This window comes from Gekko japonicus, unplaced genomic scaffold (assembly GCF_001447785.1).
Source record: "Gekko japonicus isolate JY-2015 unplaced genomic scaffold, Gekko_japonicus_V1.1 scaffold2349, whole genome shotgun sequence".
Lineage (NCBI taxonomy): Eukaryota > Metazoa > Chordata > Lepidosauria > Squamata > Gekkonidae > Gekko > Gekko japonicus.
This window is the reverse complement of record NW_015175435.1, coordinates 150,060-168,226: the sequence shown is the minus strand read 5'-3', so window position 1 is coordinate 168,226 and position 18,167 is coordinate 150,060. Positions and strand designations below refer to the sequence as shown.

Sequence of the window (18,167 nt, the reverse complement as noted above, 5' to 3'; positions counted from 1 at the left end):
TTAAAGTACAGTTCTATCCATTCTGCAAATGAAAGACTGAGGCTACTAGTGAGTTCAGAGCTGGTGTGAAATTTGACTCAGAAACTCTCTAATATTTAGTCCACATTGCCATCTTTTGTATTTCACTATCTCTAAGCTGCCAGGTTCTATAAATAGAAAGGTTACACTTGGTCATAATTAAATTTAATAGTTGTTGAATATGTGTATAATGCACATTATTTTGTGGTTTTCTTTAAAATAGTGTCTCTCCCCACTTAACATAATGTTTAGTTCTTGTTTATGTCATGGTTTAGAATTGCCAACGTATGCTTGGAATACAATTCTCAGCCATTTGATGCTGAACAGCCCCCCAAATAACCCTTTATTCAGCTTTGCCTATCAATAATGGCAATGTGCATAGTATAGTTAGGAGATCCTAAGATAGTCTGGCAGCCAGAAGTTCTAGCTCTTTTAGTGTTATGCACCACTAGACTTGTTTTTTAAGGTAAGAGATGTTTCAGAGGTGGTTTGCCATAGCTGCCTCTGCATCACGGCCCTGGTATTCCTTGGAGGTTGTCTATTCAAATACTAGCCAGGGCCAACACTGCTTCGCTCTGAGATCTGACGAGATCGGGCTATCCAGATCAGAACAAAGAGGACTCTTCCTCCTCCTTCCCCTGCTGTTATATCACCAGCTGAGGTGCCCATTGTATACAGGGAAATGATGTTCCCAAAATGTCTGACTGTAAATAAGGTGCTGTTTAAGAAAGGATGAAGGAGGAAGAATCTTCTTTACTGCGTATTTCCAAGCCTGCCTGCATCAATGAAGAAGCAAGTAAGTTGGGTTGGAGGCATCAGGAACCTCATGATGCTCCCAATTACATCTTTGTTATGAGTTATTTGGCAGCAGGCCCACTCCCAGTGCCAGAGCCACCCCAGACACTAACTTGGGAACCTTCTGGGCCAGCATTGGGGAAGCCCACCACATGACTACAGGAGGAGCACCTGGCCCACTCATTGTCGATCTCCAGGAGATAGTTGAAGACAGTTTTATTTAGGAGTGCATTTTATATACATATATATTATATACATTATACATGTACTGTATTTAAAACATAAGAAAACCTCACTTCCTCAGAAAGGGTTAACAGTGAATAACTTGTATACTTGCACCTACAAAACAGTTTATAGCCAGAGACGAATGCTTAGAGAAAGCAGTTGTAATTCTAGGAGACTTTCAACCCCCATCCAGAGGTTGGCAACCCTAAAATGGGTGACTACAGGATGCATCTCTGGCCTCCTCATTGTCAATCTTTGTGAGGTAGTTGAAGACAGTTTTATTTAGGACTGCATTTTTATTGATTTAGCTTTTATTATTGGCATTCCTAACTGGAATTTTTAAACTGTGACTTTTATAGACTTATAACAGTTGCTTTATTGTATTTATTTTTTATTAATATTGTATGTTGCCTTGAGTTCCACATGGGAGAAAAGCAGCTGATACGTGTTTTAAATAAATAAATGCAGCTCTGAAAGTTGGGTGGGTGGCTTCTGGAGACCAGGATTTCTATGTGGCGGTCCACAAAGAAAAGCAGTATATAAACAATCTAATTAATTATTTTTATCAGGAGTTGTGTGCCAGGATAACTTTAGGTACCAAGTGGGGAGGGTGTGTGTGTGCGGCGCTGCATTCCTGGTGTGATGATGTCACTCTGTGATGTTATCATGTCAGGGATGGCCCCACTACCTCCCAACACACATACCCAAATCTCCCCGCTGGGGAGAAAATGGGTTCTGGCAACCCTTGTTACAGCCCTTCACATGGTAGAACACACCTGGTCTCTGACAGCTGATGGAAAATGGCTGTTGGGTCTGCCGACATTCTTATGGGCTGGTGCTATGGGAATTGGTGATGACTCCAGAAGCCTTTAGGAGCCTTCAGACATCTTTGCAAGGCTCCAAAGTTTCACAAAGACTTCTGTGGTTTCCTGATAAAACTAATTAATTAATTTATATACTACTATTGTGTTTTGTTGAACGTATAGCAGCTTAAAATACACACAAACACAATACAAAAAATTACAATAGAATCAAACAGGAGAAGGAGGGGAAAAGGCTACTGAATACAGAGCAGATACATCAGCCGATGCCCAAGGGCTCATGTCTCTGTGTATACCCAGGCTTTAAGTGCCCATAGCAGAAAAGAGACAAACATAGTCAACTGCTGGTACTCAGCTGGCATGGTCTTCTGCACTTCTCCCCCTGTCTCCAGAGAACCTGCTGGAGACAGTTTACAAAGTAAAACAAGGTAAATTGTAAAACATAAAAATCCTTCAAATTAAGAGACTATTAAAACCAAGCTAGAGCGTAAAAGCAGTGTAAACATCTAGCAGCATCAAATCATCCTCATAGAAGAGTCCTCAGGGTAGAAGCACAGTTTCAACAGATCAACAATGTAAAATCATCATCTCCCTGAGGAGAAATTACAAAAAATCAAATGAGAGTAAGTTCTGAATGCCATTGCCGTTCCTCTCTGTTTACTTCATTCCTATTTACTCCGATTTGATTTTACTGTATTATAATTTTACTATATTATCTCACTAACTGAATTCTGAATATTTCACTTGTAGATCATTACATTTGTACGGAAAGAATGATATAAACACTGCAATCAAGAGATTATTTTTGTTTTAACATCAGCTAAAAATTTCTTGGTGAAATACATGACACGAAATGCCATAATTATGAACTACTTTAAATTTTAGTCAAAGAAGTTGTATAAATGACAGCAATTGTCATGAGTAAGAACAGCTCTGAGAAGAAGCTTTGATACACAAAAATATCATTGCAGTGTTGTGTTCAGCAAGAATTTCAGATAAAAACTCTATGGAGTAAAGTGAATCCATCAATCCTTTTTCCCTTCTCATGTGAACTCGTCTATTCCTGGGTGGGCCCATTATGCAGATTTTTTTTATATGTATGGTGGGACAAGTTTAGGAATTACATATATTATAGTTTTATTACCAAAAAACAACACTATTCAGTGCAAATAGGTACTTCATAAAACTTAAATACTGACATGCCGCAAAAACTGTATACTGTTTATTTTACATTCTACTAGACTATACTATACTGAAAAAGTGAGAAACAATGCTGTTCTGACACTGGATCAAATTGCCTAGGGAATTTTATTTTGGCTAGTTGATGGTGCCATGCAAGGAATACTAATACATGTTCAGAAACATTTTCTAGATTGCAGTGCTGTGAGCTTTCTTGTCATTCATGGCAGTGATGCCTAGAAAATGTTAGAGGTCACTGTAATGACGTGCATGGATGTATGTCTTGTGCCAGAGCTGGAATGACAAAATTATTTAACAAGCAGGAACTGAGATGAGATCACTGGGAGAGTTATCAATATTGACATTAATGGGTTTTATGTCCTATTCCAAAAGAGTTAGATGACCTGTGAAGAGCATGCAGTAGGCAATTTCCTGTGCAAAAAAGGCACTGCTTGATATTCTAAAGCATGTGGCTTAAGAAATTCCTCCCTGGTCTGCCCAATGCTGATAGATTTACTATTTTTTCACTTCAGTCCCCTTCCTACTATAGAACAGCATGATCATACTATGCAGTATTTTCCTTTTGGACATTTAGATGCAGGTCTAAACCTGGCACTAGAGTGCAGATCAAAAAATCTGCATAATGGGGCTAGGAACAGATGTGTAGGAAGCCCCAGGTCTGCAGAAAATTCTGAAATCTAGGAACAAAATAAATTTGAGAGAGTATAACTTCCTCCCAAAAATATAGACACTTCACTAGACTATGCTAATAGACACTTCACTAGACTATGTGGGAAGATCTCTCTGGCCATTTTGGGGGTTGCTAGGAAACCCCAGACCATGTTGCTGAGGCATCTGTTGTGTATTAGCTGCAGTAAGATGGCCATCACGGTGATAGTCTGGCCATGCGATCCGACAAACCTTCGATCCTAAGACAATAGCCATTTCATATCCTAGAGTGCACCAATGGGTTTGCCTGGATCTGAGAGTAGACCTATTAAGGTGTTGACTTGTAAATAGAGCCAATCATGGGTGATGGGTGTGTATGGGTGTGGTGTGGGGCACGCATATAAGCTGGGCACTGCCCGGCCAAGGTATCTTTCATTCCTGATGTAATCCAATAAACAGGAGCTGATTCACTATGCTGGGTCTCCGATCTCAGTACTTTTCAGCATCCATGCCTTGATTCAAGTTAGCCAAGACGGGAAGTATAGAGAGAGACTGAAAAAGGTAAAACATGGAAAGGAGAGAAGGAAGGAAGCAAGAAGAGGGGGAGAGGGGAGGCTGGATGAGCAGTTAAGATAAAAAGGAAGGAGAAACAGAGAAATATAGGTAGGTGGCTGAGACAAAGGGGACAAGCTGTAAGACCTGCCAGTGGGAGGGAAGGAGGGAAAGCAAAGATAGAGTGGAGAGGGAGCTATGGGAAGAAATAAGATTCCCCAAGTCCTTGCTGACCCCTCACTTGTATGCATAAATATTTGAACAGTTTCATTAAAGTAGGAATATGCCTCTTTTCCATGTGTGTGACTAAACATTTAGAACATCATATTTTAAAACTAATTTTATTGAATTGTAAACAAATCATATGTGGCATTTTCCACTTCCAGGAAATTACAGTTTGTGTTGGTAAGAAATAATTTATTATCATCCTCATTCCTTTTCTTCCTGTGCCTTGGATTGTAAGTATTCAAGCAGGGACTTGTCTTTTATTTGGTTCTGCATAAAGTACTTAGATGAATTTAAGTGCTAACCAAACAAACAAAACAACACAAAAGCAAAACATTTTAATATATGTTTGTTTCCTTTCCTCCCTTTATTTTAGCTGTGGGCCTTGCTGCCTGCCCAGAACCCGTAATTCCTAGCAATGGATTCAAAGTGGGCGATAGATATATGGTGAATGATGTTTTGTCATTTCAGTGTGAGCCAGGATACACATTACAGGTACTTCCATTCTCCTTCAAGATGTTGTATATGTTGCTTTCACATTTCATATTCCCAGGATTTAATAGTGGTACTGTACTACCTACTGTGGAAACCCTTTTGGTGAAATGGAACATAAACTTTTAAACTTCTTTTCATGAAAATGAAAATATCAATCTTTCTCTGCCATTCATAGTGAGCAGAAGTAACTGCTGTCCTGCTTGCTGAAGAGTACTGCATACTTTCCCCTCATCAGCATAATTTGCTACAATTAAAGAAACTACATTAGCTGTTTTCTTTGCCATATTTTAGGAAATGACCTGAGCAAAATATGTTACAGATTTAAAGAAAAAAATCTAGCTATATAAAAGTGGAGAAAAAGATCATTTAGAACAAGTTTGCATCTAAAAGAGAACTGTTATAAGATGATGTATAGATGGTATATGACACCAAAAAAGATACTGAATATAAGTAACAATTTATCAAACAAATGTTGGAAATGTAAAAAAATAGAAGGCTCTTTTTACCTTATGTGGTAGACATGTGATAAAGCAAAAAAAATTTGGACTGAGGTCCATACGGAGATGGAAAAAATAATGAAATGTAAAATTAAGAAGGAACCTGAAGTGTTCCTTTTGGGACTTAAAATGGAGGAAGTTAATATTGCAAAACGGACTTTAATATGGTATATGATTACAACTGCCAGAATGATATACGCTCAATGTTGGAAGCAAGAAAGAACTCCCGATATCTGGGAATGGTTGAAAAAGTTACTTTTTATGGTTGAGATGGACAAAATGACAAGAAAGCTTAAAAATCAAGAAGCAAAAAGTTACGTTACCTGAAAGAATTATGTTGTTAAAGAATTGGAAAAGGAGGAAAAATTCAAGAATGTAATAGGGGTTTGAGCACTGTGGGAAGTCAGAAGGGGGGCGATATTTGGATAAAAGGATATGAAAAGTTTGTTATATGACATAAAATTTTACTTATTATTATATCCTAATAAAATTGTTTTTTTAAAAAAGAACAAGTTTGCAAATAATGTTCTTGAGGATTCAGTGGTCATGGGACCAGGATTACAGATATTTAACAGCTAGTGCATGTTGTATTTATGTTGATAGAAGTGGTTAGGGATAGGCATGAACTGGCTCACAAATTTCCAGCTCACAAAATTCATGACAAATTTTGGTCAGTTCGTGGTTCACAAACCAAAGTTCTGAGAGCCACCATGTACTTCCATGAATTTTAAGGCAGTTTATGATGATTCGTGAAGAGTAGGAAAAAGGGTTTAAATGGGTTGGAGTTATTTAAATCCCTGCTTCTGCTCCCCGTTGCTTTTTGCAGGGAAACCCCTGCTTTCTACTCTCCACAAAAAGTGGTGGGGAGCAGAAAGCAGAGGTTTAAATGACTCCAAGCCATTTAACCCCCTGCTTTCTGCTTCCCTCCACTTTTCTCAGGAAGAACCCCTGCTTTCTGCTTCCTGCCAGAAATGGTGGGGAGCAGAAATCCAGGGTCATGAACTGTACTTTCCCCTCATCAGCATAATTTGCTACAATTAAAGAAACTACATTAGCTGTTTTCTTTGCCATATTTTAGGAAATGACCTGAGCAAAATATGTTACAGATTTAAAGAAAAAAATCTAGCTATATAAAAGTGGAGAAAAAGATCATTTAGAACAAGTTTGCATCTTGATTCAGTAGAGCAAGTTGTAGCCCAAGCCTATGCATGTTTGCTTGAGAGTAACTTTTTTTGAGTTAACTGAGACTTTCACAAGTAAGAGTTGAACCTTAGTTGCAAATTGTATACTAAGGATTTCTTCTTTCTGAACTATTTTAGACATGTGTTGCCTGCATCTATGCATACCTTTCCCCAATTTGCCCCTCAAGGGGTATTTGAAAAGTATGGTTTCATTCCAGCCATTATCTTTGCCACTAGCATTGTTTGGCTGCTCATTCTGATTACCTCAGCAGAGCAAATAAATGTGCATTCATAAATACCATGCTAATAACTTGCTTGCATTATTGAGTTTTCTTATTAATGTTGAAGACTTCATTTTCCAAACTCATAGTCTTGCTTCTCAGCCAGTAACAAAGATATTGCATGTCATAGCAGACCATTTTGTAGGCTGTGATAGAGGTTAGCTCAACAGTAATTGACATACCTCTGGAGCTACTGAGGCTAGTGTAAAGCAAATAAAGAGTCCATGTACTCATCTACTCTTTAAAAAGAAATTTGACAGTACTTGGTCAAATAATTGGGATTTCTAGCACTTCCCAATCTACCCAGCAGACAGATTGACAAGTTTAAACCCATTTACTTCAGTGGACTTTCAGCTATTCATTACTGGCTGCTTTTTAACATTTAACATCTAGCTATATATACAATGGACATACCCAGGGGTCTTTTCGTAGAAAAAGAGCTGCAGGATCTCGTTAGCATATGGTATGCTAATGAGCTACTAGGCTATTAGCATATGTCACGCCCCCTGACATCACTGGAAGTGATGTCAGAAGGGGAAGCAAAAGGGGGGAGGCATTTTCAAAAGCCTCCCATCCCCTTCCCCAGCTGGCCTCACTAGAGTTGGGCCATAGAAGGAGGAAAGAGGGGAAAAAAGAGAGAGAGTAGAGAGAAGAAATGAAGGGTGCGATATTTGGATAAAAGGATATGAAAAGTTTGTTATATGACATAAAATTTTACTTATTATTATATCCTAATAAAATTGTTTTTTTAAAAAAGAACAAGTTTGCAAATAATGTTCTTGAGGATTCAGTGGTCATGGGACCAGGATTACAGATATTTAACAGCTAGTGCATGTTGTATTTATGTTGATAGAAGCTTATTATTATATCCTAATAACATTGTTTTTTTTAAAAAAGAACAAGTTTCCAAATAAATGTTTGATTTTACTGTCATATTTTCATTAATGTTCTTGAGGATTCATTGGTCATGGGACCTGGATTACAGATATTTAACAGGTAGTGCATATTGTATTTATGTTGATAGAAATGGTTAGGGATAGGCATGAACTGGCTCACAAATTTCCAGCTCACAATATTCATGACAAATTTTGGTCAGTTCGTGGTTCACAAACCAAAGTTCTGAGAGCCACCATGTACTTCCATGAATTTTAAGGCAGTTTATGATGATTCGTGAAGAGTAGGAAAAAGGGTTTAAATGGGTTGGAGTTATTTAAATCCCTGCTTCTGCTCCCCGTTGCTTTTTGCAGGGAAACCCCTGCTTTCTACTCTCCACAAAAAGTGGGGGGGAGCAGAAAGCAGAGGTTTAAATGACTCCAAGCCATTTAACCCTTTCTGTTGCCCACTGCTTTCTGCTTCCATCCACTTTTCTCAGGAAGAATCCCTGCTTTCTGCTCCCTGCCAGAAAGCCAGGGTCATGAACCAGTTCAATTCATGAACCAACCTCCCTGTTCATATCCACTTGTGGTTTGGTTCATGCTTTGTGCGCAGTGGCGGGTCTCTTCAGGCCTCCTCCTGGCCCCAGCCCTTAGGCGCTGGGAGGTGGGGGCGGGGTTTGCCACACCACAATTTGCGCTTGCTCCTAGGCTGCCGGCGCCGTGCTCCGGCGCGCTCCGGCCCCAAATACCCCTGGACATACCACCTCAATAGTCATTCCTTCTTTCCAAGAAACAGTAGTTATGAAGGCAGCAATACCATATATCCTTGGTGGTGGTGGTGGTGGTGGTGGTAGTAGTAGTAGTATCCTTCATTACAGCCATAGACCAGTATAAACACAGGACAAGATATTACACTTACATAAACTTCCGTTTAAAATATGGTACAAATATACATTAAAGAAATTATGTACAAAAAAGCCTATTTTGGATGAATAAATACCATAATTGTAACAATATTATCTCATAAAATTAATGTACTATTTATGCCAGACCAGTTTATATCTTAAGTTCAAAAACCATTACTGCTATAGATTACTACTATTCATTGTTGTCTAAGATATTCTGTCGGGCTTTGCAAACTGCTGCACAAAATTTCATAGTGAGTACTCTAACCTGTGCATTTTCTCCCGTGAGGAGCATTCTAACATACGCTTGATTTGAACATCCTGGGTTTCTATCAAGCAAAGGGGATATATATTTTGAGCAGATCTTTTGATGGAAATGGCAGTGGACTAGGACATATTCTACCTCTAATGCAACATTCTCAGCATCTTCATCAAATTGCACTTCCCAGGGATCTTGGCTGAAGCCATGGTAGTTGCACTTGTACAAAACCAAAAAAGATTTCTGCATGTATGTGAATTTAAGACAATATGGCTCATTCATGTTATGCCACTCCACTGAAAAGGTCTTGAAAAAGTGCCTTTTTTAGTGTAGTAGAGTATGAAAAGGAGAACTCAACAGTGCTCTGCAAACTTATGCAATAATTGAGTTCAGAACAGTGGTAGTGAAACAATTTCTTAAGACATGTGGCACAACTCGTTTCCCATTTTTAAAGGGATTCTCAATATTGCAGTAGTTTTTTGTTTAACCTTAATTAGAAAACTGTCATGGGTAGTAAAAGTGCAGAGCGGGAGATTAATTGGCAAAAGGATTTTAGCAGCAACACTAGTGTTGCCTTGTTAAATTGTTATGTTAAATTACCAGGGAAAAACTGTAAAAAACAGAAAAATGATGCAGGGCTTTTTTTTTTTTTAAGGGACGTTCTCATATTTCTTGTATGCCTGGAACTGTTCGCCGTTGGAACTATCCTTCTCCTCTGTGTATTGGTATGCATACATATTCTTATAAGCATATACTTCTAATGGATTGTATTAATAGAAAACTGTAAATTTAGTTTAGGAGGTGCCATTGGATCTGGGAGCAAGGCCATTGGATTGAAAAATGTCAAGCTGGACTACTAAATTAAAATTCAGGAACCATTCACAATTAGTTGAATTTAAACAAAGGGTGTTCCCTTTTCCCTGTCAAATAAGTATGTTTTTATCTTTTTAGTATATGCTTTTAATATATTTCATTATCATCTATTGAGAGGAAGTATTGTCTACCAATTCTCTCAACACAGCTAGTAACAGAAGAGTGCAAAGGTTTGAAGCCTTTAGTTCTGCCCTCCCCTCAGCCACAAACTAACATAATCTCAGTCAAACCACTACTTCTCCCCCTGTTTACTCCAAATCTTCAAAGATCTGCTGTTTGAAGTCTTTGAAATACTTGAAATGCACTAGATATTTGCTAATTATTGTTATCATAATCAAGAACAGCAGATAAAACAATAGATTAAGCATGTGGTACATTTCCAACACTATATTCTTTTTCCCAAGTTGAGAATTTCATACCTTGTTGCATTCTGACATGAAGCAAGAGAGCTGTTTAAATATTATTTAGCTTCTAGAATTCTATTTGGGGTGTATTTGGCTTGGTAAGCTATGAACTGTCCACTACTGATATATTATGTCATTTGTAGGTCTATTTTCATCAGTCCCTTATGCTATGTCTATTCACTCTGTTTATGAACAAGTAAAATTCCTTTCCAAGTGTTTCACCAATTATTACTGCATCACCTGAGTAACCTGGAAAACTCTATATTCACTGGCTCCCACTCAGGGTATAATTAATGAAGATGCTAAACACAAGCTCGGTTTGGGGAAACCCCAATCCAACTTGTGTTTAACATGTGACCATCACTTGTCTTCAGTAGTGTGGGGGGGCTCTCAAGTGCTCATGCGGGAGCAGGAGGGGCTTTGTCATTCCCTGCCTTCCAACCAGCATGTTTTTTCAGACAGAAAAGAGCCATGGGGGGGGGGGGGGCTGTTTGTCTTACTGCCAGTTCCTGGACAGACACATGGAATTGTGAAGTACAAGAGCCTTTTGTGTACTTTGAAGTGCAGAGAGGGCAATGTGTTCCTTTATGTATGTGTTATATTGATCTTACTTGGTATTTCCTAAGTTATTCATCATTGGATAAGCCATTTAATTTAAAAAGAACTAATGTATTTTCTTTTCAAAAGCTAAATGTGGTGGAACTCTGACAAATATAGCTGGAGTAATCCTGAGCCCAGGCTTCCCAGGAAACTATCCCAGTAACCTTGGTTGCACATGGAAGATATTGTTGCCTGTTGGATATGGTAAGTAATCCTGACAACAGAATAATTTAGTTTATCAGTTAAATTTCTGATTATCTTGAAAGCTGTTATTTCAATTCAGCAACGTTAATAATCTAATCATATATGTGCTGCTTTATCAAACAAATGTGGGGTGTTTTTTTAGCAAAAATGTTCAGGAAGCAATCCTGGCCCCCATCACATCCTTTGTTGGCCTTCCACCATGCACTGGTGTATATGAAGGAGTTATGTGCACCCAGTGACATGTGTAGGAAAGTACTGAATCATTCCCAAAATTCGGAAAGAGAATGTTACTTTTAATAGAAGAATTATTTGTGAAATCACTGTGCCAGGCTCTGGACAATGTAAATTGGTGCAATGGTATTGAGTAAAGTATTAATATTTAATTCAATCAAGTGTGTCCTTTCTCAGTCTTCTAACAGGAGGCTGTGTCATTCACTCTTCCTCTCCTCCCTTTTTTCCTCCAGAGTGTTTATGGATAATTTATATATTATTAATGAAGGTAGATAATAAGGCTGTATTTTTACATCAAAACTAGACTGACAAGTTCTGCAGTTTTCATCCAAATAATTTCATGGATAGCTTGAACTTGTTTGCAACCTTTCTGGACTCATTAGTGAATGGCAGCTGTGATTTTAAGGAAAGTCTTAGAATAAATAATAATTAGGTTGGCAGGGCCATAAATAACTGTTCCACAGAAGGTGACAGTCATATTAAATAATATTTTCTATAATAAAATGAAAATGAGATTTCTTACTATGAAAAATAATACCGGTTTTTAAGATTTAGCTAATTAAAAATAGCTTGTTATTAAACACTTAGCTTGACATCCATTTGTTTTCTTTGTTAACAGATTTTCTTTCTTACATGGATTTATGCAATATAATATATTCAGAAAAGATAATATTATTTGCTAAGCTAATTAGTTGTTAATCAGTTTGGCTGTTATAAATCCTGCTATAATGCCAGTTTTTAATAATTATTAAGTTCGTTTTTTAAAAGAATGCCCTGCTTGCCTTTTAGATGTTTGTCTAGAGAATTAATGCTAATTGGTTTGTATATAATGAAAGCATGATATGATGTGGTTATAAATGCAACTTGCGTTTTGCAAGATGACATTCTATTGCTACATTAGAGTAACATTACAGTACTACTGGTCTAATTGGATACCTAACTCCATATTGTAAAACCCACAGAAAATATCTCTTCTACCTTGAAAAGCTGTTCTGTTGTAAAACAAATACTGCTTATGCTATTCTTAAACATATTTATTTGTAAGATAGTGCCAGTAGTTCTTGTGGCACTTGCTTGTGGGCCCAGCACTAAAGACAGACAGGGAGATGATGAGGCTAACCCAAAAGACATGAAAGAGACCACAGATACTTAAATGGCCACAACTTTATTGGTTACAGCTGACAGAGCCTTGGCACAGTATGGGGAAATGGATCCTGGCATTGGCTGATCTGCCTGCAGACTGATTTATAGACCCCACCCCCAGCCCTCGTGCTGGGGTTACCATGGCATAGCAGGATGTGGGCTTCCATGTGGGCACAAGCCATTGCATGGTTTCCGTTGCCACTTGAGAGTGAAGGTGCCATGACCTCTCTTACCTCCAAATCCCTTGAGGAGTTCCCCAAAGATAGGGAAACAGGAGCATAGGCCATGTTTCCCCAGAAAATGGATCTGGCCCCATTAAGATACTGCCACAAGAGATGGGCAGGGAAACCACCAGGCTCCTGCCAAAGTTCTTACAGCTGCAACCCAACTATAAGTTCATGTCAAATCCCATGCAGCCAGGTTTTGTACCACCACTCTGACAGATGGACATTGTATGGTCAGAATAATGCTGCATGCTGAAAGTAGATGTCCAGATGAGAATCAGATGACCTCCCAAGGTCTCAACTACCTGGCCCACTGCTTTGGTGACCTTCTTCCTGTCCATATCCGTCTTGTCTGGGCAGCAGGCCCCGTGCCATAAATACCTCTCCAACAAGTCAGACCAAAAAAACTGAGTGCTGGGAAATCAAGATCACAGAGACGGTTGGCTTTGGCCACACACTCTAGATTGAGGTTCCTGAGAGCTGCAATGTCGTTCTCCCCCCAACTGGATAACCAGGGCATCAGGAGGCCCGCTCCAGGGGGCACAATACAGAACCATAGGCACAAGCAAGTCCCAAAGCTTCTCCCTCATGACAATCCACATGATGTGTGCTGCTTCTTCCAAACGCAAGTGCCTACCCTAGCTGATAGATGCCATGTGGATTCCAGCCCACTGGACGATGCTGTAACCACAGATACAGACAAAAGACAAACTTCTGACAATGAGCTGAAAGTAGAAACCATTAGTAGTCAACCTCCAAATGTGGTTGAATGTATGTTTTGTATGCAGAAGACCTCCACCTCCCAATGGCCTGAATGCAGGAGGGGGGAAGCCCCAGTCTGGCAGTGGTGGTAGCCACCCTGATTCTGAAGGAGTGGGCCCCAAATTCTCCAGGGGAAACCTGAAGCCACCAGGCTGGCCCTGAGGATGCTGATAAATTGGTACGTGGTGAGTGGAGAGTCATCCAAATGAATGAGGAGGGGGCCTTGGAAGCCATACTGACAGGAAAGCCAAGGTAGCCCATACTGGATAAGGGGCTGGACTAGGTACTTTGCAGAAACACACAGGCATGCACTCTTACTTTTCCAGTCATTTTTGCATAGCATGACAACCAGGCAGACTTCAGAACAACTGATGGCAATGTCCTGCACCCCAACATGCAGCCAGAGCAGTCCCTGCATGAACCAGCCCCTAATTCTCCCGCCCTGAGAGCCCCAAAGAAGGCCAGCATGAAGGCAGCCTTGAATAATTTATCCTCGAATGCCGACCAGCATAGTACTCGAAGCCAACAAATGAGCCAGGAGAGAGTGGCTAATATGATGGGTCTGCGGGGGTGAGGTGCCTGTATGGTGAACCTCTTCCAATCCTCAATGGCCTGGAGGCCAGCAAAAGAGGTGCATGGGTCCAGGAAGCTTTAGGTCTTGTAAAAAAAGGAAATGGCCGCCAAATAGCCTGTTATGGTTTTAGGTACAGGGCCCTGATCCCACATCAAGGCCAGGTATTGGAGGATCATGGTCTCAGACACTGGCCAGGTGCTGGTGCTAGCAGAGAAGGCTGCTTCATAGTAGGCATGCAGAGTGGAAGGAGCGATGGAGTTTAATACCCCCTGAATTACAGATTATAAGGCCCAGAGTCCTTCTGGGAACAGATCCAGGTGGTGGTTTACCTCAAGCACCAGGCTACAATCTGTTCCTGAAAGTGAGATAAAGGATCCATGATGCTGCTATCGATACCTGCAGCGTGCTGAGCTGAAAATGTTATGTTAGCAGACAAACAAACCTGGACAAATCTGCTCGCTGGGTGCATGATCTGCTATGAGCATGATGGCTCTTATTAATGACCCACACAACAAACTGATTGTCACTCCAGAACTGGACTCTTTTGTCCCTGAAGTGTTCCTGCCAAATGATCACTGCCAATAAATTTGGAAAGAGCTCCAAAAAGAAAGGTCCCACAAAATGACAGATTCAGCTCCTTGAGGTAGCCATGGCTGGGCATGCCACCACCTCGTGAAGCAGACCCTGAACCGTATGCTACTTGTGGCATCTGACCGGACTTGAATGTCTGAGGCTAAATCCAGTGGTTCTTGCCAGAAAGAGATGCTGTTAAAGTTAGGCAAATAGGTGCACCAGATTTGAAGAGCTTCCTTCATGCCCTGGGTAAACCTGATATGGTGATGCAGGGAAGTTGCCCCTGCAGTGGACCTGTCCAGGCAGGCACAGAGAGCCCACCCTGGGGACACTACCCTACAGGTGAAGTTCAGATGCCCCATAAGGCACTGGAGCTCCTTTAGGATACAATTCCTGTGTGAGAGAGCCAGGGAAATCAAGGCCTTAAGGGCCCACAGCTTGTCCCCAGGGAAGTTGAATGTCCTGGAGGACGAGTGTAGCTGGATGCCCATGTACACTAGCTGTGTGGCAGGACCCTTGGTTTCCCCCTGGGCTAGCAGGAGTCCCAACTCAGCCATCAAGGACTGAAAGGCTGTGGAACATGGTGCAAGTGGCACTCTTTGCCAGGCCCACAAACAGGTAGTAATCCAAGTAATGTGTAATATGGGGGCTCCCTGTCTTTTCCTTCATGGCCTGTTCCAGAAAAGTACTGAATGTTTTAAATGTGCAGGCCACAAGTACCCCGTGGGCCTGATCTAATCCACATAATAAGACCCTTGAAACTTACAGCCTAGCAAGCAAAAATCTCCAGGGTTTACAGGCAGCAGCCAGAAATCTGGTGGGATGTCACATGTGGCCATAAGAGCACCAGTGCCACATGATCTAACTCGGCTGATGTCATGGTCAAAGGCCACATACCTGGCTGAGCAAAATTTTTTTTGGGGGGTGGCCTCATTGACAGGGGAGCCCCTGAGAAAGGTGGTGTATTAGTTGCACTCTCCATTATCCTTTTTGAGAAGAAGATGATGATATTGGATTTATACCCTGCCCTTCACTACCCAAAGGAGTCTCAGAGTGGCTTACAAACTCCTTTCCCTTCCCCTCCCCACAACAGATACCCTGTGAGGTAGGTGGGGCTGAGAGGGCTCTGACAGTAACTGCTCTTTTTCAAGAACAGCTCCAACAGAACTACGGCTTGCCCAAGGTCATCCAGCAGGTGCAAGTGGAGGAGTGCGGAATCAAACCCAGTTCTCCCCAATTAGAGTCTGTGCACTTAACCAGTACACCAAATGTGAAGATTAGTGATGGGAGGGGCTCTAAAAGGACCCACCACCTGGCCTGCAGCACATTCCTTGACTACCTTGACAGCCACAGTCTCAGGCATCTCTCCAGGCAATTTAAGATTGCCAGAGACCATAGGGATATGGGGGGGGGGCAGTAAAAGGTATATGAAATTCATAACTGAAATCCTCCCAAAGGTACTTAGCAGCTGACAAGGGGGTAGCAGATGATAATGGGGTGAAGGGCTTCCCATCTGACCAGAGTGAAGGCCAACCCCTTTTCAATTAATGAGCTGCCATTTCCCAGGGGCAGAGACTGGGATGATGTTGGACCCTCCCTCTCTTTGGGTGGCAGTGTTGGAGGGGAGTTGGTTGTCCAAAAAGGGCAGCTAGCCATTCGAGTTACAAGGGCAGGAGACCCTGGGGGTGCTGCCGGAAGCATTGTCAAAATTATGATCAAACTTGCACTGGGCTTGTTGGCATTTCCCCTGATTAAACTCCTAGCAAACCCTTTGGCCTGGTGCTTCACCTGTCTGACTCGGTTTGGTTCAATCGACTTTTAATGTGAGGGCCCACCGTGACCTTAGCCTTCTTGCTGTGAGAAACCTTTGTCATATTCAATGGTCATGGCATCACCAGCCAGGGCACGAGCATGTAACACCTTCTCCAGATGGGTGATGAGTATCAGCCCAGCTCTCGGGATAGGCAGACTGGACCACCCCCGTAAATACTGGGTAGTTGGCTGTAACTGACAAATAAATGGATAATGCTATAACCCAGTCTGAGAACCTTGAGTGACAGGGGATTCAAATGGAATTCTACAGTTGAGAGTGGCAGCTAAAAATGGCAGTTAAGAATGACAGTTGTGAGTGGAGTGAGAATAGTAAAGCAGAGTTAAGGAGAGTGAGGGGATCAAGGAAGATCCTGAATCAGGGAAATGGAATGAGTAGCCCTTTCCTGAAGGAACTAACTCCTGCTTAATAAGGAAAATTGGAACTGGTGTGAATCTTCCTGCCTTCACAAACTTTAATATTCTTGAGTCAAAGAACCTTATGCTTGTTTATTTAAGCAGTGACTGCCAAGAGATCTCTCTCCACAGTTTTAAAAACCTAAAGTCCTGTCAATATAACTAGTTACTTGATTGGGGCAAACTATGTGTTGTTTATATTTATACGAAGTTATTTCATTCCTGTTGTCTGTTCACCTTCTAAGTCCCAAAACTGTTACCTACCTGATCATTTCCCCTCAAAAGTTAAATAAAGTAGTTTGTTAGTTTTAAATTACCACCAGCCTCATATGTGCCATTATCACACAAAGACAAAAGACTAATATACATTTAAATCACTGGGTGAGATAGAGAAAGAAAAAAGAGGCTGCTCAGTCAAGAAAAAGATAAAGGGAAGCAGGGAATCATTATATCAGCCAACCAATTGCTGAATATGTCAACATGTGGTCAGCTTTCTCCTCCTTCTTATCCTTTTTTGAGGACTGGCTACTGTGTCGTTCTTCTGTTTTAGGAAGAAAAGTATGTCAACACTAGGAATAAGGCCTGTAGTGGAAATAAATACAACAAGCTCTAGAAAGAGGCTCTGGGAGAGTGCCAAGGCCTTGGGCACTCAGTGTCAATGTGCTGTGGCAACCTCAGCAGCCAACCTCTGGAGGAACTGAACTCTGCTACCTGAAGAGCAGTTGTAATTTTGAGTGATCTCCACCCCTCACCTGGAGATTGGCAACAATTGTTACCCAGGAGGAAATGGCTGGTTTGGTGGGTGGAGTCTATGGCATTGTACCTGTCTGAGGTCCTATCCCTCCTCAAACCTCACCCTCTCCAGGCTCCACCCATCAAATCTCCATGAATTTCCCAACCTGGAGTTGGCAACACTATCTCCTTCCCAGCCAAGCATCAACCTGCCATTATCTGGCCCTCTGATGTCAGCTTTCCATCTTCTCTCCCCTCCCTCCTGGAAATCAGTTGTAATTCTGAGTTATTTCCACCCCTCTCCTGAGATTGGCAACAGTTGTTCCCCAGGAGGGAATGGCTGGTTGGGAGGATGAAGTCTATGGCATTGTACCTGTCTGAGGTTTCCCCCCCTCCTCAAACCTCACCCTCTCCAGGTTCCATCCCTCAAATCTCCAGAAATTTCCCACCTGGAGTTGGCAACCCTATCTCCTTCCCAGCCAATCATCAACCTACCTTTATTTCCCCCTCACTCTTCAGCTTTCCATTTCCCCCCCACACACACACACTTGCAGCCTCTTCCGTACTCTGAAGCCCTGACTACCACAGAGTCCATAATTTTCTCCAGGGGAACTGATCTCTGCCATTTGGAGAGCAGTTGTAAT

At 41.3% G+C, this 18,167-nt stretch overlaps 1 protein-coding gene across 1 annotated transcript in view; it reads left to right on the top strand.

Moving 5' to 3' along the window:
• The window catches only part of LOC107122710 (CUB and sushi domain-containing protein 1-like), a gene marked incomplete at both ends in the record, with an annotated part of 269,905 nt that overhangs the window by 112,112 nt on the left and 139,626 nt on the right, over window positions 1-18,167 (top strand). The window contains 3 exon segments of the mRNA XM_015425844.1: window positions 4,861-4,979; window positions 9,633-9,702; window positions 10,942-11,058. Of these exon segments, the coding sequence (XP_015281330.1) occupies window positions 4,861-4,979; window positions 9,633-9,702; window positions 10,942-11,058 (306 nt within the window).